At 42.9% G+C, this 27,813-nt stretch overlaps 1 protein-coding gene across 7 annotated transcripts; it reads right to left on the bottom strand.

Annotated features, from left to right (window-relative positions):
* On the bottom strand, positions 1–27,593 carry si:ch211-45c16.2 (mitogen-activated protein kinase kinase kinase 13). Of its 7 annotated transcripts, none has more exons than XM_037976219.1 (16): positions 27,474–27,566; positions 25,921–26,022; positions 17,225–17,290; positions 6,863–7,563; positions 6,083–6,266; positions 5,789–5,980; positions 4,897–5,055; positions 4,618–4,776; positions 4,426–4,534; positions 4,182–4,291; positions 3,961–4,077; positions 3,660–3,803; positions 2,365–3,115; positions 2,207–2,274; positions 1,769–2,060; positions 1–1,364 (listed from the first exon to the last, which is right to left on the bottom strand). In XM_037976219.1, the coding sequence occupies exons 4-16, from the start codon at positions 7,494–7,496 to the stop codon at positions 1,263–1,265; spliced, it is 3,021 nt and encodes a 1,006-aa protein (XP_037832147.1). In that variant the 5' UTR covers positions 7,497–7,563; positions 17,225–17,290; positions 25,921–26,022; positions 27,474–27,566; the 3' UTR covers positions 1–1,262. The 7 variants fall into 7 exon arrangements, with proteins under 7 accessions (XP_037832147.1, XP_037832146.1, XP_017280029.1 ...); XM_037976218.1 differs by having other exon boundaries at positions 25,925–26,022; XM_017424540.3 differs by lacking the exon at positions 25,921–26,022 and having other exon boundaries at positions 27,474–27,572.
* Between the last annotated feature and the right edge of the window lie 220 nt (positions 27,594–27,813).

Here is a 27,813-nt window from a genome sequence, read left to right as displayed (position 1 = left end):
TCGCAATTAAAATCAGTTAAAACGTTTATTACAGCGATAAAGGGTTGAACATCAAGGCTATCTGTAAGAGCTTTTTTTTTGTTTTGTTTGTTTTTTTCTGTTTGAAATAGTCCGTTTAATATGTGCCGGTCGAAGAACATTCCTTCATACGATAGTTGGTCCGGTCCAGTTTCACAGTCCTCGAACAATCCTGAGATGAGACGTGAAACTGTAGTGCCTAATGATGAGGAAGAGGGGCTTATTGTTCACATACGCACACACAAACGAACGATAACTCCCTTCAGGAACTCCGGCTGTGACATCTGATTGCTGATGACGTGTCTTTAAAGAGAGGGGGGTAGTTAGTTTTTGTTTGAAGCTTTCAGCCGAGTCGTCGTCTCTGAAGCTCGTCTGCTTCATGCAGTCTTCGTAAAGCTTTTGTTCGTTTTTTTAAATTTTATTTTATTTTTTTTGCATCTTGCGAGCTGTGCAGGCATGCTTTATCAGCTGTGTGTGTGTGTGTGTGTGTCTGTGTGTGTGTGCGTGGATCCTGATGCCGTGAGACACGTACGGAGGTTTCGGAGAGGGAGAAAGTCCCGAGTTGTTCATGCTGGTGTTCATACTGTTTCCATGAGCTCATAGTTCCCTGTTTCAGCCACAGCGGGGATAAAATGAAGTAGCGGAGGAGCAGGAGCAGGAGCAGGAGGAAGAGCAGGAGGAGGAGGAGGAGGAGGTCTCTGCACTGTAATGAAGCAGGTTGGTCAACATGGTCAAGGGATTGCATGTTTTTGTTTTGTTTTTTTAAGGGGGAATTCCCACACAAACAGATGCTGAGAGCAACAGAAGGCCTGTAGTGATGCAGCTCCTCACTGCTGTCGGCCTCAGATACATGACACACTCTCTCATCATCATCTTCATCACCATCATCCAGTCACAGTTAACACACAGTAAGCCCACGCTCAGTTTCAAAATGTCCGTTTTTGTTTTTTCTCTGTTCAGACCAGAGAACTCCTGAATTTCTCCTCAAACCTCGGACAAAAATAAAATAAAATAAATTAATGTTAAACTATCTACTATACATTATCATTCAAAAGGATATCCCTGCCATGTGCTGCCTGGATGCAGTGCTTCGATGAGAGGATGAAGGGCGGAGACTACATTGCTTTAGAGGTGGGTGGGAGGTGGGGGGTTGACTATCTTGTCCTCTTATTGCTGTTTTTTTCTCTGGGAGACGGAGCATGATGGCTGCCAGGCAAAAACACGTCCATGCCCGGCCGAGCGCTTCACCACGAGGACGGAGCGCCGACTTTGTTGTTTCTAATGGTGGTGTCGGAGCACTCCGCCTCCGACGAGTCACAGTCCGAGTCCCCGAACTGCAGCGGGTTCTGGGTGTCCAATGAGAAAAACCAGAAATATTAGTTACAATTCACCTTACTGTGCATTTTTGTTTTACAACTTATAGTAACTGTGCACGAGATGAAGTAAATTTAGCATTTATTGGAGCCATCTTTGAATGTTTCAATTCCATTGGCTTTTCTAAAATTAATTTTAAAAAGCCACATTTCAAGATTTGTTTTGGGTATAGGAAGTCTTAAACAGCTTAAGGCTACTTTTAGCAGCAACACTTGTTTGGAAAGCAGAAGTGTAGTTTTCTTTTCTTAAATTTAGCTTTAAACTTTTTTCTCCTATGGTTCAGTTTTGTCCCAGCCCGGTTTAGGATTTGAGATCTTTCTGCTCCAAACTGATTTACAGACTGAATGGAAGACAAAAACAGCAGCCAGTCACGGACCTCGTAGCTGTGTTCGTCAGAGCACAGCTTCCCCAGCGAGATCTGAGTCTTCACCCGGCGGACGGCGCACTCCTTGTCGGAGAGTCCGTCCGACTGGGTGGAGATGTCGATCGGGATGTCCGGCGTGTGCGACAGCAGCTCGTCCAGGTGCTCCTCCTGACTGGCGCTCAGCTTCTCCAGGGGCCCGCTGTGGGAGTGGTCGCTGGTGTTTCCCTCCTCCCCGTCGGAGACCGACAGGTTCTCTGAGCTGAAGGTGGAGTAGGACTGGAAGCTGCTCATGCAGCGGTGAGGTCTGTCAGGATGCAGAAGGAGATTTTATTCAGCAGTGTTTTTACAATGCGGAAAAGATAATTTCCTTTAATTGCACTAACTGATTGAACAGTGTTACAACACATTAAAAGGTCAGGTTTGTAAACTAAATGAAACTCTGTATTTTACCTCTGTCTCCTTGGAAACTCTACTTCACTATCCACCTCTCCCTCCTCCTCCTCAGATGACTCATCACCCTGCAAGAGCAGCACAGACGGCTGTTAATCCACGGAAAAGGTTTTCTTTAGCTCAAATGTACACCGCACATACACTGATTCAGGACTCACCTTCCTGAGAGGCCTGAGGGTGCGGGGCAGTGAAGAGGGGAGGGGGTGTTTGGGTTGGGTGGGGTCCAGCTCCTGAGGGTCAGCCTTGTTTGTGTCGTCTCCATCTGTGTCTTTGTTAGGCGCCCCTGAGGAGGACTGGGTGCTTTCTTGGACGCCGAGCAGGGAGTAGTGTGGTAGCACCGGTTGGCCGAGTGTGGGAGGGGTCTCCTGACAGTGCAGGCAGCCGGGGAGGGGGTGAGCCTGGCAGCAGGGACAAAAAGAACCAGCACCCGGGACGGGATTGGAGCCGGTGGATGAGGTCCGCTGCCGCGTGTCGGCGTCCATCGCGGTGGAAATGAGGTCAGGGCTGGAGCCGGAGACGCGGCGCTGCATGTGGTCCGTCTGAGGGCTGCGGAGAGCAGCGGCGGGGCCGAAGTACCGCAGATTGTTGGCACAGTTGACCACGGCTTCCTCGCGGCCTTTCAGGGGTAGAAACTGCCCCTCAGCGGGTGGCGGGTGGTGGTGATGATGATGGCGATGGTGGAACGGTTGCTCCTGCAAAGACTGGGTGTCCTCTGGCGCCCTGGCGACCAGCTTCAACGCACCGGGAAACTCGTTGTGGCTCCCTTTGCTGTTGGTGCGGCGGTGGCGGTTCTTGCTTCTGTAGCGGGTTTTTCCAGGCGGCGTGGAGACTTTCGGGCTGGCTGAGAGCGGCGAGGGGGAGGGGAGGGGGTCGATGCTGGGGATGCCATCAGAGCGAAGCAAATCTGGCCTGTAGGAAAAAAAACATGTAGCAACATTAATTATAGAACTTACTTTATTTTCACGGTTTCAAAAACTAAAGACTAACTGGACTTCCTTAATGTTCATTTCTGTCTGTTGTTGCATCTTAACTTTAATAATAGTTGAACATTTTGCTGATACGTTCACTCATTCACTCATCGCTGTCACTATATAATAAACTGAATAGGCATAAATAAACAGCAGGAAGATATGATAGAATACACGTTCATACTGAGGTGATGAACACATAATTTTGCAGGTTTTGGCTGAGAAAATGTAACTAACATCACCTGTTTTCAAAACACTGACAAAACTTATTTACACTCATCTCTTACACTTTTTTGTTGTATCTATTTACACAATCATGACCTGCAGCTGTAACTAAATCACAATCTTCAATATATTAAAACTGAAGAAAACAAACATTTCTGTACGGTGTTTTTCAGAAAATACATTTTTTAACACCATTTTTTCACCCATTTCTGCTTGTAATTCTAACTAGATAAACACACAAACACTGAGTTATGTATGACCTTTTGGTGGGAGGCATTCCAGGTTTGTGGGACATGCTTCCTTTTTTCTTGATGAGCTTCTCGACAGCGTTGGACCTGACGATGGGCCGGACCAGGTGACGTTTGTAGGAGCCGGGATATTTCTTCTCCACCGCCTGCTCTCTCCTACAGAGATACAGAGACAAAACCAGGGAGGCATTTGTTACTGAGGAAAAGGAAATACTGATGTAGAGACAACCAGTAGATCCTCATTATGAGGAAATGCTTAGGATGATTGTAAAACAACTGAATGACTTTTGCAAGAAAACCTATATCCACATACTTCATGAGCTCCTTCTCTCGGACCTCCAGCTGCAGCATGATGGCACTGAGCTCCATGTACAGGTTGTTGGCTCTCTCCAGCTTCCTCTCGTAGTGCTCCCGGATGTCCAGTGCGTGCCTGAAGGGGACCAGACGGTGCAGAGAAACATTAATCATCCCGTCTCTCTGGTTTCTAAAAATAGGCAGAGACGACTGTCGCCTTGTTTATGTTTGCTAACGGACCTGAGCTCATCCCTCCTGCGACGGATCAGCTCCTCGTCCAGCCTGTGGATGCACGTGCCTTCACTTTTGATCTTCTCAAAATGTTTCTTCACTTCCTCCCTCCATTCTGCCTGTAATATCAACAGACAGTCGAAGCAATGTGATATAAATAACTTCAGTCTTAAATGTACCCTGAGGGAAGAAGTGCACAGAACCGTCTGACTTATACAATAAAAGTAATCTGTTTGTTGCTTTTAGTCCAAACCTGAGACTTGAAGTAGGTCTCCTGAGGAGTTCCTAGAACATCAGCAGCAGCGATGTCGAGATGTAGGAGAATCTGACGAAATGAAGGCCTGTTTCTGGGCTTGCCTTGCCTGAAACCAGGAAAAGCTATTATCTGAAACAGGACAGGTATTCAGACAGCAGCAGCAGCTGGTAATATTCGATTCAAACTCACCATGTTTGTTTCATGAGGATTTTAAATCCATCTGGGCAGGTGGAGGGGACGGGAAGGTGTAAACTGTTGCTGCCGACGCCCCAAATGATGGCGGAGGAGTCCACGTCTTTGTAGGGAATCTCTCCTGTGAGCAGCTCCCATAATACAACTCCAAATGACCTGCGATACACGGAGTAAAGGCGGTCTGTTCTCTCAAACGTCTCAGACGTACAACAAGTAAACACAGCTCCAGGTTCCTAAAAGATGGTTATTTTTCAAATGTGTTGCGTTACTGCTCACCAGATGTCTACTTTTTCGGACACAGGCTCATTTCTTATGACTTCTGGAGCCATCCACGCCACCGTGCCCGCAAATGACATCTTCGTACTTTTATCACTGAGCTCTTTGGATGTTCCAAAGTCGGAAATTTTCACAGTGTCGTTGTGGGTGACCAAAACACTAAAACACAAAAAGAAAACCTTGTTAGCTTTATGATCGGTGTGTATAATTAGGACGCAGGGAACACCATGGACAGTTACAGCTTTACAGAATGAGTTTCTCTAAATGTGTAGTTTTTTTCCCCCTCAATTTCGCAACATATTTCACAGTTTTCACAGAAGTGCATTTCTGAGTCACCCCATTAGCTAAATGAGATAGACGTTTGCAGCGCTCTCAGCCTGCCGTGGTCCTGCTGACTAATAGTGTTCGGTCCTGCTGCTGCAGCGTGATATTGATTAGAGAGACAGCGCTACAGATACAAAACGAGGGAGGATGAGACGGGAGGAGCAGAGAAACGACTCCTTCAATGACACAACTAGCTTGTGGCGTTTGAGTAAATGTCAGAGTCTCCAGAGCTGAATTGTTGCTGCTGCTTTGATTAAAGACACGTCACTAAAAGCTCTCAAATTGTTGAAAACTGTGGAGCAAAACTTCAGGTTTTATTTGCTGATGCACAACAATGATATATCAGCAAAACATAGAATACTTTCTTCCTTTGCTATCCAATCTGCAGTGCTTTCAGTGTACTGTGCAGAAGTTTTAAACTACGCCTCATTTCTTGTTTTTTGCTTCCAAGAAGCCAGACTTCTGTAACCTCTTGAAGTGGTCGCAATCAGTATTTCTACTGGTTTTCTGAAGGTCTTTCAAAGTCGTCATTACTCTCATCTGAAAACACCAACGAAACACTGCTCACTTGGGAGACTTGAGATCTCTGTGGATGATCTTGTGAAGGTGTAGGTAGTTCATCCCGCTGGCGATGCCCGAGGCCCAGTCCACCAGCAGCTTGGGGGTCACTTTCCTCCCCGCCCTCAGCACTTCATACAGCTGACCCTGTGCACAATACTCCATGATGATGCAGTAACAAGGAGCCTGGGTGCACACACCCCTGGGGTACGATAAAACACAGGAAGCACGTTTATAGACAAGGTGACAAACCCTGAGTTTGTTAATAACGCAGACTCAGACCAACTGCAAATCATAGACTTACTTAAAGCTGATGATGTTGGGATGCTTGAGTTTCCGCAGGTGTTTAATGTCCGTCTCTTTCTGCTCTCGCACCTTCTTGATGGCCACCTCCTCAGAGCGAAACTTGCCCAAGAAGACGGCTCCCTGTGCACCGCTGCCCAGCCACTGCAGCTCCGAAATCTCCTCAAACGGGACCTCCCACATGTCTGCAATCAGGTTAGTTACATTTCATCACTGAGCCGACAACACTATTTTAATTTGACCCTCCTAATGTGACCTTTAGCATTGTATTAAATAAACTATTCACTGTCTTGTCACATGATCTGTAAAAAGAACAATTACAAGCTTACAAATACTTGCCATGCAGACCAAAAATAAACCGAAAGTCCGACACAATGATGATCTATCAGTGATTTAAACATTCAGTAATTTGTGTGATTTTGGAAACATCATGAGAAGGAGCAATACTGCCTGAGCTGGGAGCTCGCTGCATGGCTGAACAATGACAAAATCAGGCCCAGTTTGGTCTGACCTCACCGCATATTCTTTACTCTGCGTGTCCAGCCTGTACAGGCAGCCCGCAGCAAGGTGAGTCTACCTTTACCAATGACCTCAATTCAAACTGACAGCAGTGCAGCCGCAATACAGCTTAAGCTGGGAACAACTATTCAGTTACGGTTTTCGGAGTACATTTCAGGAGCGAATTGTTTGTTTGTCTCTCAGAAGTCTCGTTTTAATTAAACAGAGGGGATTCAGTTTTGTTAAACCGATGCCACACAGAAAGATGAAACCCAGAGCTAACCTTGCTGTTGCAGCTTGTATTCTGTGGAATACGTTTTCCCTATAATGTTCCAAACAGGCCGGAGACAACCAAACAGCCCCTCTAAGAAGCCGCCGGACCCGGGCCCTGCTCTTTGGAAGTGCAGCTTGATGTCATCAGGGTGATGCGGGTGGCATGGTCTCCCCTCCCCACTCTGGTCCACGGGACAGTCCCCGTCTCCCATCTGCTCGTCCATGCCGCTGCCACACCCGCCGTGCTCACAAGACGCCGGTGAGCCAGCTTCCTCGTGATCCTGCTCCTGCAGCTGGAGCACGCTGTTGTCGAAGTGTCCGCCTTCGCTCCGTGTCGAGTCCACGCTCAGGGCCGTGTTTGCTGGACTGACACCCCCCAACACGGAGTCCTCATCCTGGACAGGCGTGTGCAGGGGAACGGGGAGGTTTGTCGGCGGAGCAAGGTCGGTGATAATCTGAGGAGGTAAGTTAGAGAGTGGGGCCTGAGGAGGCTGGGGTTGGGAGTTGGGCGAGTTTGATTTCTTCATGGCGTCCCCAACCACGGTGAGTTTCAGCTCCTCCTTCAGCTTCCCCACCAGTAGACTTGGGCAGGAAGTCCATGAAAGCACCTCTGGGGAGCTGCCCATGGTGTCACGCATGTGCATGGGCTGCTCAGAGTCGATGAGTTGGACGAGTCCTAACACATCGGTACGTCTGAACGCTGAAAATCACCTGCAGGATGAGAAAATCGACACAGCAAAGAGAAAGAGGTAAGTATTAAAATCCAAATAAATCCTTTAAGATGATTGTACTGTGGTCACTTTGCAGAAAACGTGAACACGATTACAACAGTTACCACAGTGACATCCCATTACTTCCACAAAGTGAAATGCAATCCTTTCATTTCCCCTCATGGATCTGGGATTGAGCCAGATTACGTTAAAATAATAATTATTAAGTGCAAACGCAGCAGAGTGGAGGCTTAAAATCAGTCTGTAAGAGACAAAATAACATTTAAAATACATTTAAATAACACTCTGAAACTTAAGGGAAACCGTTGGATTAAACCAACCACACACACACACACACACCTACAGTAAGACCGAGGCTTTTCCATCTCTGAAGCAGTAATAGTATAGAAAGGATTAAAGGTTGTTCCGTGTATTCAGACTGCTGAGAGTAAAACATCTGGCACACACAAACCTGCAGCTGCAGCAACAAATGCAGCTTGTCGGTTTTCTTTAGTCGCACAATCAACAAAAGGTCTTTACCATCCAATTCTGTAAAGGTTTCACAAGACGCTGCTGACCGAGGTCAAAGAAAAGCCAAAAACAACAGAAAAAGGCAAATTTCACACTGATTGATTGTTATAAACCAGCCTTTGTGGATAATTCAGGAATAATCTTTGAGAAGAAGCCTTAAAGAATAAAAGAAAAAAAAGGTAGTATTTTAAGAAATATTAAATAGAAAGTTTAATAGAACACTGATACATTGAAATCAATTCTAAGACTATCATTTATTGCCAAAATATGGATTTCTAATCTAATCCCACACCTGCATAAAACTTTGAATAATAATAATAATAATAATAATAATAATAATAATAATAATAATAATTTCAGCTGAAGCTCCATCTGCCTCTGGTGTTATCAGGTAAGAACATGTGATCGTGGGATAAAATGGTCCAACTACAGGGGACCATAAAATTAGCTGAAAGCTCATAAAAAGATATTTTAGGAGCTAAATCTTTTGAAGATACATAATTAATATCCATCAGGAATATTGTTAGGAAATTATCATAGAAAGTCTCAATTAAACGATGACATATACTAAAAACATAAATAACTCATGCTCATTTGTCAGTTAGAGGAATATGAAGAGCAGAAAATACTTTTTTAAATTTATTATTTTCTTGTTTACCAAGAAAACCAAAATAAAAAATAGAAAACTTGCCCCAATCACATCTGAAAGGAGCTGGATACTCAGTAGCTTTTACTGAGTTTCTCAAACTTTGGTAAATGATTTCAGGACCTATTTGAAAACTTTTGATACCTCAGTGAAGATTTGCTGCAGCTAAATGATGAGTAAAGATTTGACGGACTACAAACATTAGGAAAAGCTTTCTTTATTTTCATGTTGGACACTTCTTTTTTCATTAAATGCTTTTAATAAAGTCAATTTTAATGTATTCTACTACTAAAATGCAGTGTTTTACTACAAGTCAAAGACGTAACTAGGAAACTTTGCTGCACAGTGTAACTTTCACTTAATATCAACAGAAGTATTTGTTTGTTTTCATAATTCAAAAGACAAATGACAGAATGAAGCAGCTTTATTTCTGTGTCCTGACATCTGAGCCATACTCATGCCTTTCATTCCCTTTCCAACACTGCCTCTGGAAATTAAAATATTATTGTCACTTTGGCTTATATCTGCTGCGAGCGTAGCCTAGAGTGGCTTTTCACATTTGCAAATGGCATTTATCCACAATCTGACTTCATCTACAAATGTTGGACAAAACAAGAGATTAATCAGATGCATTTTATTTGTCCATTTAAAGCCATGAGGACGTAAACTCGGCAATCCAATCAAGTTTGAAGGGGCAGCCGTAGACGAAATAGTTCAGCACACAGATAGATGATGTGTACAACCACAAACTGGAGCTCAAAGTCCTGGAGGGAGGAGACTGAGCTGTCAGCTGGCTCTGTGTTACGTGGAAGTTTCGAGGTGGAGATGTCAGCAGAGGCATGAACACCATTTTTACTGTTTGGTCCTGATACACTTGTACTCGGTTTATTTACCTTTATTAAAAAATACCTGACGATGAAAGGCAGATTTCTGAAAGGAATTAAACAAGGCACGCTCACAGCTACAGCCTATGCACCCAAAGCCACTGGTCCACATAGACGCTGCCTGCATGTTTGTGCAAATCCATGTAGTGTGTCTCTGTGCATCCACTGGGGGTAACCTGAGCGCTGCGAGAGTGTGGCGGCTGCCAGGAGCTCATCTATAATGCAGGCCCGTCTCTAATCAGGCTGCTGAGAGTGCAGGGGAAGGAGAGAACGCTCTCTCAGGTATCCAATAAATCCGTCCCTTCCAAAGCAGAGACAAACGAGCTGCGCGGACAGAGGCCGGTGGTGTAATTCCACCTCACAAACAATTCTCAGAGCTGGGCTTCTGACGTGAGCCGCGGTGGGTGGATGTGGTCTGCCGGGCAGCAACGTGCACATTTATCCTCACAAACTGTATCCTTTGTAGCCAAACTGAAACTCTACAATTATCTCTCCTGAATAATGACCACAGAGCGCAGCCTGATGCCTTTCAACCCTTTTTTCAGCCCGTTTCCTGACACCAAGCGAAGGAAAGAAACCTCTTGCTCCTTTTCATCAATCCCTAATGGAAGATCTCTATGCGCATTGAGTCCCATGAATAATGTCAGCGCCCGATCGAGAGGAGACCAAGGGTTTCATTTACATAGTCATTTATTTACAGAACTTTCCGAAAGAGATCGCAACTGTGCATAAGGACACGCTGACCGTCCCATACGATGGTGGAAAAAAGGGAGGATGTTAGTTCAGAGGAGGACACAATGGGCATATTAGTGAATATTATTTAGGAGAAAGAGCCAGAATTGGAGGGACAGAGGGGGAGAAATTACCAGGGGCTGATCCTTTAATCCCTCTACAGAGCTATGGAGACATGTGCACAAACACAAAACCCTATTCTGTCCTCCCCCTCAATTTATTTCTTTCATTTTGTGGCCTCTCTGATGCCAACTTCATGTGAATGCATTATAATATTCATACTTTTATTTTAAAAAAACAAAAAACAAAAGTTAAAAGTAGTGATTGTATCCCTTCATACATGGGCACAGCATTTGCTAGTAAAGGGGGGCGGGGGGGATCAGGTTCACACACATATGCTCAGGGCGTGTCTGGCAGTATCCAATAATCCCACTACTCCAAGCAATCCACTGGGGAAGGCTGTACGTTTTTGTATCGCTCAGAAAACGCCAGAGTGGCTTTTGTAGCTTTTTACAAACAGCAGCTGAACCTTCAAACCGGAGACACTTCCAACACCAACACACACTACGTTTGAACTCTCACACACACACACACACAGAGTCTGCTGCAGTCTCATCTGCGTCTCCATCACTCTGCTCCTCATTAAGAGAAGCCCTGCTGGGACCCACCGAGGGAAACCTCCTTTCAGGTGACAGCTGCGCCTCCGACAAAGGACCAATTTAGCCTCGATCCCCACCTCATCATTCACACGTTACCATGTCAACACTGCATCCATCCTGACCTTATGCTTGCAGTCCCACTCAATCTCATTCAGCTTTGAAGGCCACAGTTGAGACCATGAAAGCTTTCACACAGAAACAGCACGACAGGTTTTTTATGTAACAACAGTGTAACTTTATTCCTAGGTAGAAGTAGTGAGCTGCTTTTGCCTATAATTTTTTGCTTTCCTAAATCAAAAATGTGCAACCCCAATATCAAAATAAAGTTAGGATGTTGTGTAAAATGTAAATACAAACAGAAATGATTGGCAAATCTCATAAAAACACATTTTATTTACCGTACAATAGGTTACACTAACCATATCAAGTGTTTAAGCTAAGAAACTGTACCATTTGGAAGAAAAAAAATTCAATTTCAGAATAATGTCCCTCAAAGGAAAATTGGGGACAGTTTGAATCTCCCATAATCTACAGTTCATAATATCATCTGCAGGAATCTCTGAGGTCACAGGACGAGGCTGGAAGTCATGGATGATCTTCAGGCAGAACTGCATTAAATGTAGGTCTGGTTCTGTTCTGTTCTGGACATCACTGCATGGGCTGAAGAACACTTCCACAGATTATTGTCTGTTAAACACAGCATCCACAAATGCTGCTTAAAGCTCTATCAGGCAAAGAACTGATTTGTGAATACCATCCAGAAATGCCGTCATCTTCTCTGAGCCACAGCTCATTTAAAACAGACTGAGGCAAATCAAAACTTTAATTTTTTTTTGGGAAACCATGAATGCCTCTTTTGTTGTACAAAAAAGGAGACGGACCATCCAGCCTGTTATCAGCACACAGTTTAAAAGCCTGCCTCTCTCATGGTATGGGGGTGCATTAGTGCTTCTGGCATGGGCAGCTTACACAGCTGGAAAGGCCCCATCAATGCAGAATCCAGACATCTTTTTCAAACGCCTGGCATGTTTCAACAAGACAATGCTAACCTCATACTGCATCTATTATAAAAGCATGGCTTCATAACAGAAGAGTCCAGGAGCTGAACTGTTCTGCCTGCGGTTCAGACCTCAAACCAATCAAAAACATTTGGTGCATCATGAAATGAAAAATCCAGCAAAGTGGACCCAGGACTTTTGAACAGCTAGAATCTTTTATCAGACATGAATGAACCAATACTCTCCTCCAAACCCTCCAGCAGCTGCTCTCCTCAGTTCCCAGATGTTTACAGATGTTGTTAAAAGAAGAGGAGATGCTTCACAGTGGTTTATTTGAGATGTGTTGCTGCCGTGAAATTCAAGATTACCTTCTATTTTGTTCCCAAAAAGATGACTTAATTTCTTACTTTAAACATTTGATGTTTATTATTCCATTGTGAGTAAAATATGAGTTTATGAGATTTGCAAATAGTTGTGTTTGGTTTTCATTTACATTTTATACGACGTCCTAACTCTGTCAGAACTGGTGTTGTATGACCAACGTAAAAATTTCCCTTTAATCACTCTGGCACTGTCCAGTACCTTTATAGATTTTAGTCTCATACACAAAAACCCTGCCTAATATGTGCATGACTGCCAAAGATGAACCCCAAGTCTTTAACTCGTTATGGAAAGCTTATTTCTAGAAACAACAAATACCTGAACAAGAACATTTCTGTCCCTCCTTGTTCAAACCAAGTGAAAACCAGACGGTGAGAGCCGCGCTGGTCTCCACAGAGCATGTGATAGTTTGTTATTCTCAGTCATACTTGAACAGCTGAACTCTGATATCTGTACCCGTTTCCCTGATCTGTGCAGACTCTGGACTCTCAAGGTTTGCGTTCGGCGTGTGAGTAAACAAAGTTATAAAATGGAATCTGACGCTCACAGATGTCTTTGTTATGGCTACAACAGACAGAACTAGAAGACATAGCATAGCAGAGAGAATATCAAATTTAAAAAAAATATATCAAAAATCTGCTCAGTCTTGTTTTGATTGTAAGGATGTTTAAATCAGCTTTTGCTCTCCAGCATGACCAGAAGAGGCAGAAAGGTCTGCTGTAAAGTAATCACTTGATGATGGGAAGAAAATATGAGGAGAAAATCAATTCCTGTGAGAATCCCATGGCCAAAAATCCTTCTTTCCTCACATTCTCATGCCCTCTGGTGACTCACCTGGACTGACTTAAATACCTGGTGATGGCTGGAAAGGAAAGCAGGCCACAGTGCACAATAAGCCTTGTCTGCTCACCTGCAAGCTACAGGCTACAGCGAGCGAATGGGAACAAGGTCAAAGCTGCCACTAAAGCCACAGGGAAAGGGTCAGGTGAACTGTGAGACGTGTAAAGCTGGATTTTATTCTGGGACAGGATGAAAGTGAATGAATGAAACTGCCAGAGAGGGTAGGCACGAGTGCTCAAAGTGCGTAAAACCTGTTTGTCAGGGAGTTTAACAAACCACAGCTCTCAGATCCAGAGGAATCCACTAAGTGTAAGCAAGAAAAAAAAGGACAAAACACTATGAATCATTAGCACTCCAAACACACACACACAGAAATGGTTCCTCAAATAGCCTCAGCTGGCACCAGCCGGAATCGGAGAAAATAAGTGACTGAAGAAAAGAGAGTTTGCACCACAGACACGTCACACTTTCCCCTCCAGCTTCAATCCCCCAGACTCGCTGCAACCAGGACACACACAGCGTCCATACTGTCCCCTGAACAGCTTACAGAGCTTCGAAATTCAAACACAGTCATATACCACTTCAAGTAAAAATAAATGAAAGGGCCAAGAAGATAGTGGAGGAAAAGCAGTGGAGGAAAAGGCAGATAAGAGTCAGAGAAGAGCATCCAGGTCAGGAAATGAGGAAGACATGAATGACTGTATTTTTAAAGAAATAATGAAAGCAAAAAAAAATTAAACATGTAGCAAATCTTGGAAGAATGCATATTATACGCTGCCTTTCATGCTAGAGTTTTAAACTAAGATCATCAAATAATGAGAAATGAGTTGTTATGCACAATCTCCTGTGATATCAAGAGATGTCACGCTTGAATTATGTGTTGCGAATGAATCTCAGCTTCTACCACGCCACATTTTAGCTCAATATCTGTAAAACTGACCGAGTTACAGACATTTTTGTGTTTTTTTTATGGTCAGTTGGCTGTGGCAGCCATCTTGAATCAGGTTAACTTCAAAAGTTAATCATTTGCAGATGTCCATCCAGGGATTTCTTACCTGTAAGTTTTGTTAAAATTCACCCATTGGGTCGAAAGATATGTTGCTAACAGACACACACACACACACACACACACACACACACAGGCAAAAACCTTATCACCCGCTGCCGAAAGGGGAAAGCAGGCAAAAATGAACGAGAAATTGACCAAACAGATAAAAAGACACTCGGATTGTGCAGCTACTTTGGCAGCTCGAGGTACAATCCTCTACTAACAAGACTGTAATGGGACAGACTCCCAAAGCGACAACAAAGGGCACAAGAGGAGCCGGCTCCATGTGATCTGGGTCTGTCTGCCCTGCACGACCAGGAGACAGCAGCACACCAACACACACACACACACACACCAGAGCAGCTGCTGCCACAACAATTCCCCTTGTGCTCCTTTAATAGGGACGGTCTGCCCGGCCCGCCAACAACAAGGAGAGAGACAGACAAACGTGCATATTGCAGGAGTCTGGCTGTGACTGACACCAATTTTTAATGGATGGAATATGAAAATACACAAAGCTTAAGAGCAAAATAAAGAAGCGGGGCGTATGAGTCTGATGGGAGGGAGTGGGTGATGGACTTACATGTTTCATCTCCTGTCTGAAGACAGACTTCACCACAGCAAAAAGCCAGGAAATCAATACACATTAGTGCTACTGTTAGCTCTTGGCTTTCTGTGCTCCCTGCTTGCTCTTAAAAAAAATATCACAAATCTCAAAAGTAGATCTCCCCCAGCAGATTTGGTCAGACACAAAGGGGGAGAAACTCTCGCCAATTTGAATGTGCTGCCATTTTTTAAAAAGGATGGATGGATCTCTCTGCTGCTCCACCCCTCCTCCTCTTCCTCTCCTCTAAAGCCTGACCGCTGGCTATTCATCCTGTGCCGTTACATAAACATGCTTAGCAGAGGACAGAGGTGGGCTCACTTTAAGCTTCCCTGCAAGTAAATTAAAAGATTGGTGAGGATGCAAACAGGAGGAGGAGAGATGATAAAGGAGGTTAGGGGATGTAAAAAAAATATGAGGAGGGTAATTTAGAGGCTGTGGATGCTGTGGATGAGTGTGTTTTGTGCATGTGCACGTTCAGAGCTGTGCACAAAACACGTGTGTCCCAGATAAGAGCAGCCATGACTCAGGGGGTGCGTTTGATTCACGAGGTTGCATCAATGAAGAAACAAAAGGTTGAAATTTAGAGGGGTGGTGCTACGTTAACCTACATCTCCACCTGTCCATCCTTCAGAGGGCACAGATAACACTGCATCAAAAAGCAGCAGCAGCGGCGTCACTGCTGAGCCTAAAATAGCTCCTGCAGCACCGCCGCCGAACGAACGCTGACATCTGATCCACATGCAAACAGCACAAGAAGATGTCTCTTAGAGTACATGTGTGATAAAAGATTATCAGCAAATCACAGGAGACAAGTCGTACCCACCAGGAGGAGGAGGAGAGGAACCTCCACATGTAACTGCCTACAATCAGATCAGGAGAAGATTACTCACAGAGGAGAGAGCGCAGATTCATGGTCCTTCCTTAAATCCGAAGGAGGATAGAAAAAGAAGAAAAAAACCCCGGCAAGGATGGCTAAACCAGCAATCAGGTCGTAAGAAAGAAAGATGGGAAAAAGAAGCAAACATTCCTCTAACTCCCGCAGCACCTGGGCTGTGAGTGGGTGGGCGGCGTGCACCGTCACCGTGTCGCTGAGGACCTGCTCACGTCACGCTTTTCATGAATGGAGGTGTCTGACGCAGCGAGGACGCGGCTCACAGAGCGGAGGAGGGAGGACGAGGGGCTTTCGTAGGTGGAGCTTTCAGCGCAGGCTCGGAGAGGGAGGAGCAAAGAGAGATGAAGCAGAAAGCAGAAGAGATGAGATGTAAGTGGGGTGGGGAAGTGGTGGTGGTTGTGGGGGGTGTTCAAAGCAGCACCAGCTGGAAACAGCAGGTTCGGCTGCGGTGGTGCTTCTGTAAGTAGGACACAGTTTCTGCACAAGAGAAAATCCTTTTTTACCGAATCAGTAATCAGTTTTGTTCAAGCCAACCGTGAGCCGCTCGACGCAGTGACGATTTGCATCTCAATGCAACATTCGTGTGTGCAGTCTCCAACAATACAACACATCTGACATGGGCCTGTACCACAAAATGTAGCCCTAAGGTCTAATGAGGCAGGAAGGTGGTGGGAAGAAGCAAACATCAACAGCAAGCTAGGAGATAAATACAGACCAGAGAGAGCATTTCTTCTAAAACACACGCATGAACGCAGGGAGCTGAATGGACTCAGCTGGACTAAAAATAAAAGTGCTGAATTAAATTTCATTAAACTGCTCAATGTACTGCAACAATAATCTTGACAGAAATTAAAGCTAACTTGATTTTGTTTTTGCATTCTTTTAAAAACACAACAAAGTTTTTTATGGCGTTACATTGGAGCAAAAGACTGCAAATTAAAGATTGCCCATCTAAGGGCAAAACTGGAAAAAAACAAAAAATAGTTTTGGATGTGTTTTAAGTGGCCAGTTTTTTAAAAATCTACCTGTTTTTGTGTGAATCCAAGGTTCATTATATAAATACTTCAGCGAAAGCAGTAAAATGCTGAAGATCACCTCTAATAAAGACTTGTAGAGGATGAATGTATTGATTAAATAGACCTTCGATAAAAGAAGCTACCATTTTCCTAAAATTAAGGCATCTGAAAGCAACCAATATGAAGTGAGATTAATATAATTGTAGTTCCTAAACAGAAGAGCAACAACAACCATAAAAATTAAAAGGGCAGAGCCGGAACAGAATGTCAGAGGAATTATGCTTTCCTTTTCCCAAAAGGTCATCCAATGCTCCTCAGCATCTCTGACTTTCCTCTCTGTGAGCTCAGATTTCATCGGTTTATGTCCCCATGCCAGCCCTGGGTGTAATTCTGTTTTAGTGTGCGCGTAAGTGTGTGTCGAGTAATACCAGGGTAGTTCTGAGCATCCCAGAGGGCTGCACCGTGGGATCTGGTCTCCAGTTCTTGCTTCTCACCTGCACACAAACACCGAGCAGGAAGAGGAGTTTTAACATGGCTTTAGTTTAAATTAATAGTTGTTGATAACTGGTGCACTTTCTGATTAATAAACCAAGGGAGGGACTAAGACTAAACTAAGGGGACTGTATCTGATTGAGAGGATCAACTCGGGGAACAGATGCTCCCCGCAGAGCTCTCATTTCAGGCCCAAACCTCTGGGGAGGGCGACGACGGGGTGGGGCAGCAGAAATGTAATGGCGCATAAAGAGCATTGGGGGTTGGGATTTTGGAGCGGCATTGTCCGGACTCCCCCATCAGGGGTTAGGGTTAGGGTTAGGGGTTAGGGAGCCCTCCTCCTCCTCCTCCTGCCAGAGGAGGAGGAGGAGGGCTCGTATCCTGGGGCGAAGAGCAGCCGATAAACTGCGTGAAATGAGCCACAGTGCAGATGGCCGTGGATGCCGGCTTTTTTCAGACCAGCACTCGAGAATGTGAGTCTTAAAGCTTCACTTTTTGATGCCTAGCTGAAGAACGTCTCTGGCAATAACAAGCGGCTGAAGAGGTTTTCTTGTTATTCTTGCTGTGCTGCTGCAGGGGATTTCCAAAAACACAGCTCCAGTTAAATATTGACAAAGCACGGGAAAGGAAAAAAAAAAAAGGCCTTCGATATCCATACAAGAGGGGAATTCTAATACCAGATCTGTTTGTTCAGGAAGAACATCAAGCGCTGCTCTAAAAGCTGAAATCCAAAGTTCATTTGAGCAGAAACCTTAATGCTTACATCGGAAAAAAAAAAATTTTACAAATGCAATAAAAACACAAAAACCACAATCAGGTTTTCATATACAAAAACTGCTGCTAATTCAGCTGTAACTGTTTAAAGTGGAGCTAATGGATGCTGTTTACTCTTTAAAGTCTTTACACACAAGTTTCCAATGAAGGAGTTTGTCTGGCTGTTTGTTATTTTATCTAAAAATACATAATGCACACTAACAAACACAAATACTTTTCACTAACATGACAAATACTCGTATAAGTGGCAGATTTGGCCACTGAGGCCATTTTTACCTGCAGTTTCTGAAAGGTTGAAAATATAAAATATTTAAAGAATAAAACACAGACGACAAAAAGCACATCACAGATCAAACTGGAAGTTAGATAAAAAGCACAAATGAGCAGAAATAAAAACAATTCGGCATAGAAAACACACTCATTAACCTAAAATGAGTAAATAAAGTCTTTCCAGCAAAGAATGATTTCACCAAAACAATAAAATCCCTGTAATTATTGTTCGTCTGTTTTATTAAGTTCTATTTTATTATAAATAAAGGGAAATCAGCCTATTGTTTAACTTTTTTAGAAGTGTTTTTTTACATATTTGTTGTTATTTATTTAGAAGATTTTGTTGCAACTTTACTTGTGAATCCTTGTACAAAATGTAAAATACAAAAAAAGATTTTAAAAATTGTGTTGAATAACAAAAATATGTGAATTATTTCAATAAGAATAAACTATCAGGAGGGTTTCACAGCATTATTGCAACATTGTTATTAATCCATCATTTTATACTTTGCCATTTTTATCATTATTGCATCATTTGATTATTGTTTCTATTTTTATATTTATTGTTAATCATTATGTTACCTGCTCAATTAGCAATCCTGCTAACTCTGATATAAATAAATCTGTTTATATGTTTGGTGTTTATTAATATGCCTGACCCTTATTTGTTAAAAACAACACCAAAATTTTGTTTTAGCTACATTAGGCACAAACAGGGACTGTAGTTGTGAAATTGTCCAAATAATACTAATAACAGAAAGTTTTAAAGAAGCCGTATTTATCTGATTTCCTCATTTTGTGCAGATTATCTTAAAAACACTCAGTTCTGTTAAACTACCTGTTAAGACAGGAGTATCAAAAATAAATACTCAGACTAGAAATGTGAAACCACTGCATTAAACTTGTTTTAGTGATTGTTCTTTACAAGCAAATATGTCAAAGTGGCCACACAGTTTGAGCTTTAAACATTGCAGTTTTGGTTTCCTTTGTTTTGTTTTGGTCAAGAAAAAAAAGGTGATCAGAAAAATGTTTTTGTCATTTCATTCAAAGAATAAAAGGCAGTGGAGACATTACCTGCAGAAATAATTTCAACACTAATCCAAAGTTTAAAGGAGCGATACCCTTCATAATAATTTGATATTTTATGTGGATTAAAATAAATCATGCACTAGTCCTTTCTAATAGTGTCAGTGGTCCGCTGCGTACAATCATAAATAAATATAATACGATGACATTCCTTGTTGCTTTAGTTTTCAGTAAGGAAGTTAGTTTAAACAGATCCAAAGCAGATATTTAGGACTAATCTGACCTGTTTCTCTGCTGGGTTTAATCCAGTGACTACAGAAGCCTCCCGCTCTGCCTCCATCCCCGACGTGAAGCGCTGCCGGTCAGTGCGCCGTGCGGCCAGTCAGTGGCCGAGCCGTGAGCCACACTGACTCAGCACTGTCATGCACACTCATTACTATTTCACCAGCTGCGGAACAGCAGCGCTGACAGCTCTGGTGTCCCCTTCATCAATAAGACACGAAGCAGCATGGCGCGCGCGTGAGCTTACAGAGGTTTACCTTTCCAATCTGCCACCGTGGGCCCAGACACACACACACACACACACACACACACACACGTCTATAATTACTGACAAATAAACACCTCTATGAATGTCGGCTACATCCTGCAACAAGTCTTTGTTTTGGTGTTTAATAATTTATCTTTTAGTCTTTATTATTTTTTAGTTACCATTTACTTAAGTTGACTACTCAGAAACACTAAAAAGACTTTTCATTAAACAAACTTGCCAATAGCAAATAATCTGTGTAAATATTGTTTTATTATTATACCTTTTTCTCTCTGTCTTGCTCACGCCTAACAGTGTCTTTCACTGTGATAAAACGCAACAAAAAAAAAGAATTGCACTTTAAAAAAGACAGACAGAAGAAATCAGATGAGTTTAATGAGACAAGACATTTATAGCAGGAGTCAAAAATGGGAACGACGTCTCTCCTGAGCTGATTTTCTTCCAGCTGTAAGTCAGAAAACCAGTCGGGTTTCCTAACTTTTGTGCTCCCTGACAATCATTTGTAGATCATAACAACATATTACACCAGATACTGTCTGTAGTCTCCATGTACTACTGAAACATTAAGATACAAACTAATAGAAGTGCTCAAACAACATTATTACTGGGGCTATTACTACTTTCTGTGTGCAAAGGCAGCCATGTTGGGTTTTAAAGTCAGGTTTATCAGTTTCTCTTGATTTTTCATACCACAAACCAAAAACTTCTGAGTTTAAATGTAACCCTTTGCACCTGTGAAGACAAAACTACTTGGTAGACAACAGGCCAGCTCAGGTGATTGGTTCTTTTTTTTTTTTTTTTTTTTTTACATAAACAGCAAAATCTGGCCACAACAGTGGCTGATGCTCAGAGACAGATAATACTTGGTGGATTAACGTGCTCAGCCCACCATCGTCTCATACGGCGACCAATCTGCACCGAGGGGAAATTACGTAACAATAACCGGAGGTGGGGGGGTGGGGGGTAATTCAGCCTGCAACAATCCACCAATCCTGATTTCCTCTTCATCGTGAGTTCAGGAGCAGCGGGCAGAAAGTCCGGTCGGACCATCCTCCCTCTAGTGAACCTGCTAACCCTGAGCGTGATTTAGCAAATTACACGCAGGGAAATGATGCTGAACACAGAAGTCACTGTTAGATGAGACAAAACGGCTTTAGGTCTCTCCGTCCTCCTCGGATCTAAACAATAAACCTCTCAGGATCACAGCGGTGGGAGGAAGTGAGCACATGTGGGGATGTTGCGTTCAGGAGTATTTCTCCTTCATTTAGATTTGAAGAGATAAAACACACGGAGAAATGTGGGGCTGCAGTGATGACTTCCACAAGGTTGCAGTGGTGTGATAAAACAAGAGAAATCCAGTGACTGATTTGCAGTTTGATAAGCTGATTACTTGTTTGCAGAGCTCTGATCCGGAACTAAAACTGAAGCATATAAAATATGTTTTCTGTCTATATGAGATGAAATGTGACTGAGTTTATAGTAAAACATTTACCAAAAACAGAAATGATTTTACTTTTTTCAAATCAAAACAAACACCTGGTGATTTATAGCTAAAAAAATGAGGCATTTTAAAAAAATTAAATTAAATTAAAATACTTTATAGCTCCTCAACCTTTTCATTTTTTTTAAAAGCCTAAAATACAGAATAAAATGACTGATTTACAATAAACAGCAGGAGAGTCAAATGTCAAATTCTGGAAGTAATAAAACCTGATTTTCTGTAAGATTGTTAAATTATTCATTCCTGTTATTGTAACTTTACACACAATGAATTATACCTTGACATGTTTTTTACAAATAAACTAATAAATCTTTGATTACATTCATGCCCCACTTGCGATTTACAAGCCTTACAAAGTGAAGTTCTTGAAATATTTCACCTGTTTAGGTGGCAGCTGCTCCTATAAAAGTAGTAAAATGAGCCTTTTATACAAAAAAATAAATCATTGTTTCTTTTAGTAGCTTCTTATACCCCTAGTGATTTTCACTCAGTAAAAACTTTCACACCAAAGATGTGCTCTTTGCTGGTGCAAACCAGGATAATAAAATGTAATTTCTGAACGCAAGCTGAAAATCCTCTGATTCTGGTCACTCGTTTAGGAATCGTTGCACCCCTGAAAATTACAACAACACAAAACCAAGAGGAGACTGCAGGTCAGACAAATAGGACATAACTAACTGAGTGTGTTGACAGCCATTTTCCTGGTTATCTAAAAGGAAAACTGGGATACTGAGGTGCTTCCGATCACTCCCTGCTGGTAAAGATAAGATTACCGTGGTCAAGATAAAAATAAATGAGGTACAACTGTGTAAATGATCAGAACCTTGGGTCATTTAGCGACTAGCTGGTGAACGTCGTTCACAGAGGAGTTGCCAAAATGTCTCAAAACGTTTGTGGGGATTCTCAATTTCCTCGTGTGAGTTGCAGAAGCTCGCAGTCCTGTCGCTTTAGTTTTGAACACGTTAAAAGTATTTGTCCGAAAGATAATTGTGGGCGTCTTGAACTGGTTTTAATTTGGTCATGGACCAAACCATCTCAAAAGCACCACAGCGCCAATCAAACTGATGATAAATAACATTTTATTAGAAAACGAGTCGGCCTGTCTTCATTTTAAAAGAGTACTCCAGCAGATTAAATCCTAAACGTGGAGGCGGCTGCCAAAGGTGGGAACGATGTGGGCAACAAAACCACGAACACAACAAAAAGCTGTGATTTTCAAAAACTGTCCACTCAAAACATTCAGTGAGACGGCTGCAGAAAATCTGCTGATTTTCTCACAGTACTGAGTCCAGTGAGACGCCACCTTAAAATCAAGATACCAAAGCATATAAAAACAAAAGTTATGACTTTAGATTTTAGGTAATCAGGAAGAAGCCCAGCATCTCTTTGGCTAACCATTCAAAGTTCAAAAGCTTTCCCTTAAAATGATAATAAATATCCTCAAATTTCCAAAGGCAGAAGCAGAAACAAATCGCTTTACTTAATGAATTATTTAAATTATTTAACTATAATATAAACAGATTCTATGACAATGAGTTCTACTTGTTATGGTGAATCTAAAAAAGAGAGGGTTTTTTTAAAACTCGGTGATAAACTGGAGCAAAAGAGCTAAAAATATATATTTTGTGCTTCGGTCACATGCTGCACACTGAGACAGATTTATTCTTGTTGCATTAGACAGCCATTACTCGCAGCGAGCGCACATTATTGCCCTTCTCTATGAGTAACTGCACATTCCTTTTGTTTATTTTCCACTCTAAAGACGCACACATCAGAGGTCAAAGGTGCTCCCAAATGCAGCTTGTATGACTTGCGTTCTGGTTCTCGCTCCTCCACTCGTGTGTGTTAATATGTTCCCCATGAGGCGCTGCGGGCTGTGGTAATTATAGAAAGGCCGGCTAGCGCAAACATCACAAGAAAGAGAAGCGTTTTAAACTGAGCGCTGCATGAATACAGCACCGTGGATGAAGGGAACGCACCGAAGGCTTTGATAGTGAGCGTCCTTTATACCTGCAGCTTGATGAACCTCATCGTTCCTGTGAGGCCTCCTCAAGCTTCATGAAGCACAGTCCAGGCAGTTGTAGGGTTCAACAATGTCGGGTTAATCTAAACCCCCCTCACAGATGCAACTGTAATACCCCTGTCCAAACAGAAAGGGATGTAGAGCTTAACCCACTTCGTAACAAAATCCCAGTCCTCCAACAGGCTGACCAGCAAGCCTCGGAGTGTGTCCAAAACACTCTTTGGCAAACGGGGACTCAGTCTCCTTGAGACAGAGAGGTCCAAAGGACGGGAAATGATTATTTTCCTTAACCTCGCCGAGCTGCCGCTATTGACATTTACTGGTCTGATGTAGATGTGAGGAGCGGGCGGGCGGGCTCTCGGTGTGACGAGCCGGCCCCGGAGTGAGCGCACAGCGAGCCGAGGACAGGATGGAGGCAGGGCCTGTGGAGCTCCGGCTGTGTCATTACCGAAATGTCAGTCAGCAGGGAGAGGAAGAGGAGGAGGAGGAGGAGGAGGAGGAGGAGGAGAAGAGGACCTGAGGGAGAGGATGGAGACCGAGACGAGAGAAAGAGACGGGCAGGGAAAACTACCTCACATTCAGACTCCAGATTTCTGTTTGGTTGTTTCCACTCAGACTCTTTTGAATGGACACTTTAAAGGAATATATATACATATTTTTATATATAAATAAATGTCTCTTTGGATACATTACAGAGAGCTGTGGAAACCCTCGGGGCATCTAGGAGTACAGGGTTTGTTTGTGTTATTTTAGGGTAAAAAATTTATATATAAAAGCTGAAAACATGGACGTCTGAAACTCTAAAAGGGACAGCTTTGCTCAACTAATAATTCAACTTTTAGCTTAGTTACGACCTGACAGAAGCATCGGAGCTGATGCTACATTAACGTGACCCAGAACAGGCCGGGCGAACATCCAGGACTGGGATTACAGAGATCAGACCAGCTGCAAGGCTACGCCGCCGCTGCCGCTACACATGTCAATTACATCAATTCAGCTTCCTGTCCGGATGCCAGCATCAGGACCGCTCCGACGCCTCTGCTGACGCGCGGGGACAGATGTGCAGGTACTCTGGAGACAAACGCAGCGCTGCGTCAGGACCTCCAGCGCTGACCGCCACTACTCGAGAGGACAGGATTTGAGGGTTAAACTACTTAGAGGATAAGACTGGCATTCTGCATTTTTCTCATTGTGAATAAAACCCCTGAAAAGGATGAGTATGTTAGTCCACTTCACAATACTTAAGGCCGTCCAGCTCCTTAAATTCAAGATGCCTTCTCTGCACAACAGTGTGGCATCGATAAAGAAGCGGGATTTGATTTAGTATTGGTATTTTAAATGGATAAATAAAGCTGAAACAAACCAGGTCTCCCTCAGGAGACAGTATGCCAGTAAGATGCCAAGTCATGTCACAAGGTGTTACAGAATACTTTGGATTTTTTACACGTCGCCGTCGCCCCAGACTGTAAAGGAATGACACCTTGCTTTGCACTTTTATCCAAACACATTGTTTTAGCAGTGTGAAAAGACAAGAAAACATGATTAAATTGGGACGGAAAAGCCAGGAATTCATCAAACATCAACTGATAAAAAAGATATTGTTGCTTTGGGACCGATTCAATAATAATCAACTGATTATCAGCTCAAACATCTCCACTCAAACTACACCCAGCTTCATCCTTTTTGCAAGTTTCCATTTATACTGAGCTACAAAGAATCCAGGACTTCAACACGCTGACGTGAACAACAATCAGCTTACTTCTGTGTTCACCAGCTCACTTGAAGTGCGAATCAGATAACACGTCCTGTGACTTAGGCGTCCTCCATCGTTACAAACGCACAGCACACCTGAGAGCAGCGACCTCTCAGCTCATCGTTAATGGAGCCGAGCACGTGAGCTGCGACCGCACCGCGCAATCAGAGAGGAGACGCCACCCGTGACCCACGTGGACTCTTACTGGAAGCTCGGCACAGTGAGGGTGGATCACAATGCTGCAGCACTCGCAGCACCCACTGCTCACGAGTCTGACACTCAGCCGCTTTTGAAGGGCACCAACAAGAAGTCGGGACATGGAGTCCTGACGGAAAACAGATGAGTAATTGTCTGCGATCGCCATCAGCAGGCACATATGACAGCGAGCACTTAAACATGGTGGTTAGTTTGTTAAAACCCACCTTATTAAACTAATAACAGCAGCCTATTGTAAAAGGTCAGCAACTTCCCAAAGACCCTATTGTCCAATTTCAGTCACGAATGGTTTCAGAAATTCATTAACACCACTTTAAAATCATCCTATAAGGCGTTCAGTCACAAAAAAAAAACAAAAAAACCCTCCACAATAGGAAAAAATAGCTCTTATAATCAGGCAAATATACCCACAAATGAACAACAAAAACATTCATATTACACCAGGTTTGACAGCATTAAACAGCCAGTAATAAATGAGTCATTAATTAATACATTTTTTAGGTTTTTAGCAGTAATTACCTACTCTTAAGTGGTACAAGAGAAGGCAGCATGACTCGACACAGGTGGATGCTTCGTATTTTTCACCCAGGTCCTCACACACCAGATGATCCAGCCAAAACTCTGATAGAGGTGCAAACACATGCAAATGATCGGGTAGATGAGTGCCTTTAATTAGCAGCTGTCACTTCTCACCTTCTTCTCTGTGGAAGCACGACGAGCGCAGGCATTTACCACACTGAACCTCTGAACTTTGGCTTAAGTTTTCTCTAAAATTTTTTTTTAATAATCATAAAACTGTCTATTATCTCAGGTATTGCTGATCTTTTTTATGATTTATCTAATTTCAGAAGTTCATTTTCTGATCCTTCTTTTTTTAATCCTGGATAATTTTCTTGGTCAAACTCCGTGACTGGCGTCATCTCAGTAGATATTGTGAGAAATCACGAGGCGGATCAGCGCTCAGGGAATGTGTCGTGGATGACTCTCAGCTACTGCCACAGCAGATTTCAGCCCAGTATCTGTAAAAGTGACTGAACTACAGCCATATTTCTGTTTGTTAGGGTCACTTTGTTGTGGCGGCCATCTTGAACAGGGTTGACTCTAGTCGTAGATGTACACCCAGGGATTTAAAATCCGTCTGTTGGTTGATGGGATATTTTGCTAACACGGCGGACAAACAGTGTTTTTGTTATCGCCTAAATAAAATATAACTCCATACTATTAAAAAAAAACACACGATTACTGGCAAAAATTATGATACTTTGCTAAATAAAAAAACTTGTCATACGTTCAGACGTTGTAACAACCTCTTATGTTGTAAAATAGAGTTTGAAAAGATCTCCTATTACACTGAATAAACATTTCAATAAACATTATTATGAGTATTACAGATCAACTCATATTTTATCTAAATCCAAACATGATAACCTCTTAAAAACTATTTTTTGTCTTAGTTTAACCTGGATATATCTGCTGTGTAAACCATTAAATAACACAACTCAGAATACAAAGTAAAAGCTCAGTCAAATAGAAAAACAACACAAAAAAATAAACAAACAGTCCAATCTGAGAACACCAAAACCACACATTTCTTCTCTAGACTCTATAATTTCCTCCCTCCTCCTGAAAGAACCCACGGCAGCCTATGATTTTCTCCTCCTCCTGGTAAAAAAAACACACAAATAAAAAAGTTTCATTGTGGATTTAAGCAGCTCTGGCTCCAACAGGGCTGTCCACCTGGTTACATAATGAAGGGGAATAAGTCTTAACCTTTGAACGCTTCAACAGTAACCCTTACTGTAAATCTGCTTTAAAGCAGACAGAGTAAAAAACAGGCTGATTTTCGGCTCAAAGTCCATTGATAAGGACGCCTGAAACAGCCCTGGCTCGTCGTGAACTGCAGCTCTGACAGCTGCCTGTTAGCTAAAATAAAAGCTCCGCCGCGCGACAAGAACCGAGCCGTTTGTCTCCGCGCGCGCGACAGTTTTAGATTCCGAACGAAACCAAACGAGAAAACATCGATACGTTTCACACGAACGTCAAAAATAAAAATAAGTAAAACAACCCCTCACCGTCTCGGCTCTTCTGAATGAGATCCTGGCCCCGCTGGCTCCTGCTTGGTGCTGCTGCCTCCTCCGTCCATCTATTTACTCGAATGGTACGGTCTCACGAGCGTCGCACGTCACTTCCGGGCCACTTTCACTCCTCCACCTGTAAACAGTCAAAGATCGTCTATTTGCTACAGACAAGGGCTTCTCCTCTCTGTGCAAGAAGTTAGCCCAAAAGGTGATAAATGAAAAATAGCAAAGATGTAAGGAATCCAGAATTATTGGTAAATGGCAAAATGGCCTGCACTTGCACAAGGCTTTATCTAGTCCAAGGACCCCAAATCGCTTCACACAACATTCAGTC

This window comes from Kryptolebias marmoratus, linkage group LG6 (genome assembly GCF_001649575.2).
Source record: "Kryptolebias marmoratus isolate JLee-2015 linkage group LG6, ASM164957v2, whole genome shotgun sequence".
NCBI lineage: Eukaryota > Metazoa > Chordata > Actinopteri > Cyprinodontiformes > Rivulidae > Kryptolebias > Kryptolebias marmoratus.
Note: the sequence above shows the minus strand (reverse complement) of the source record. Positions and strands in the feature narration are given on the sequence as shown.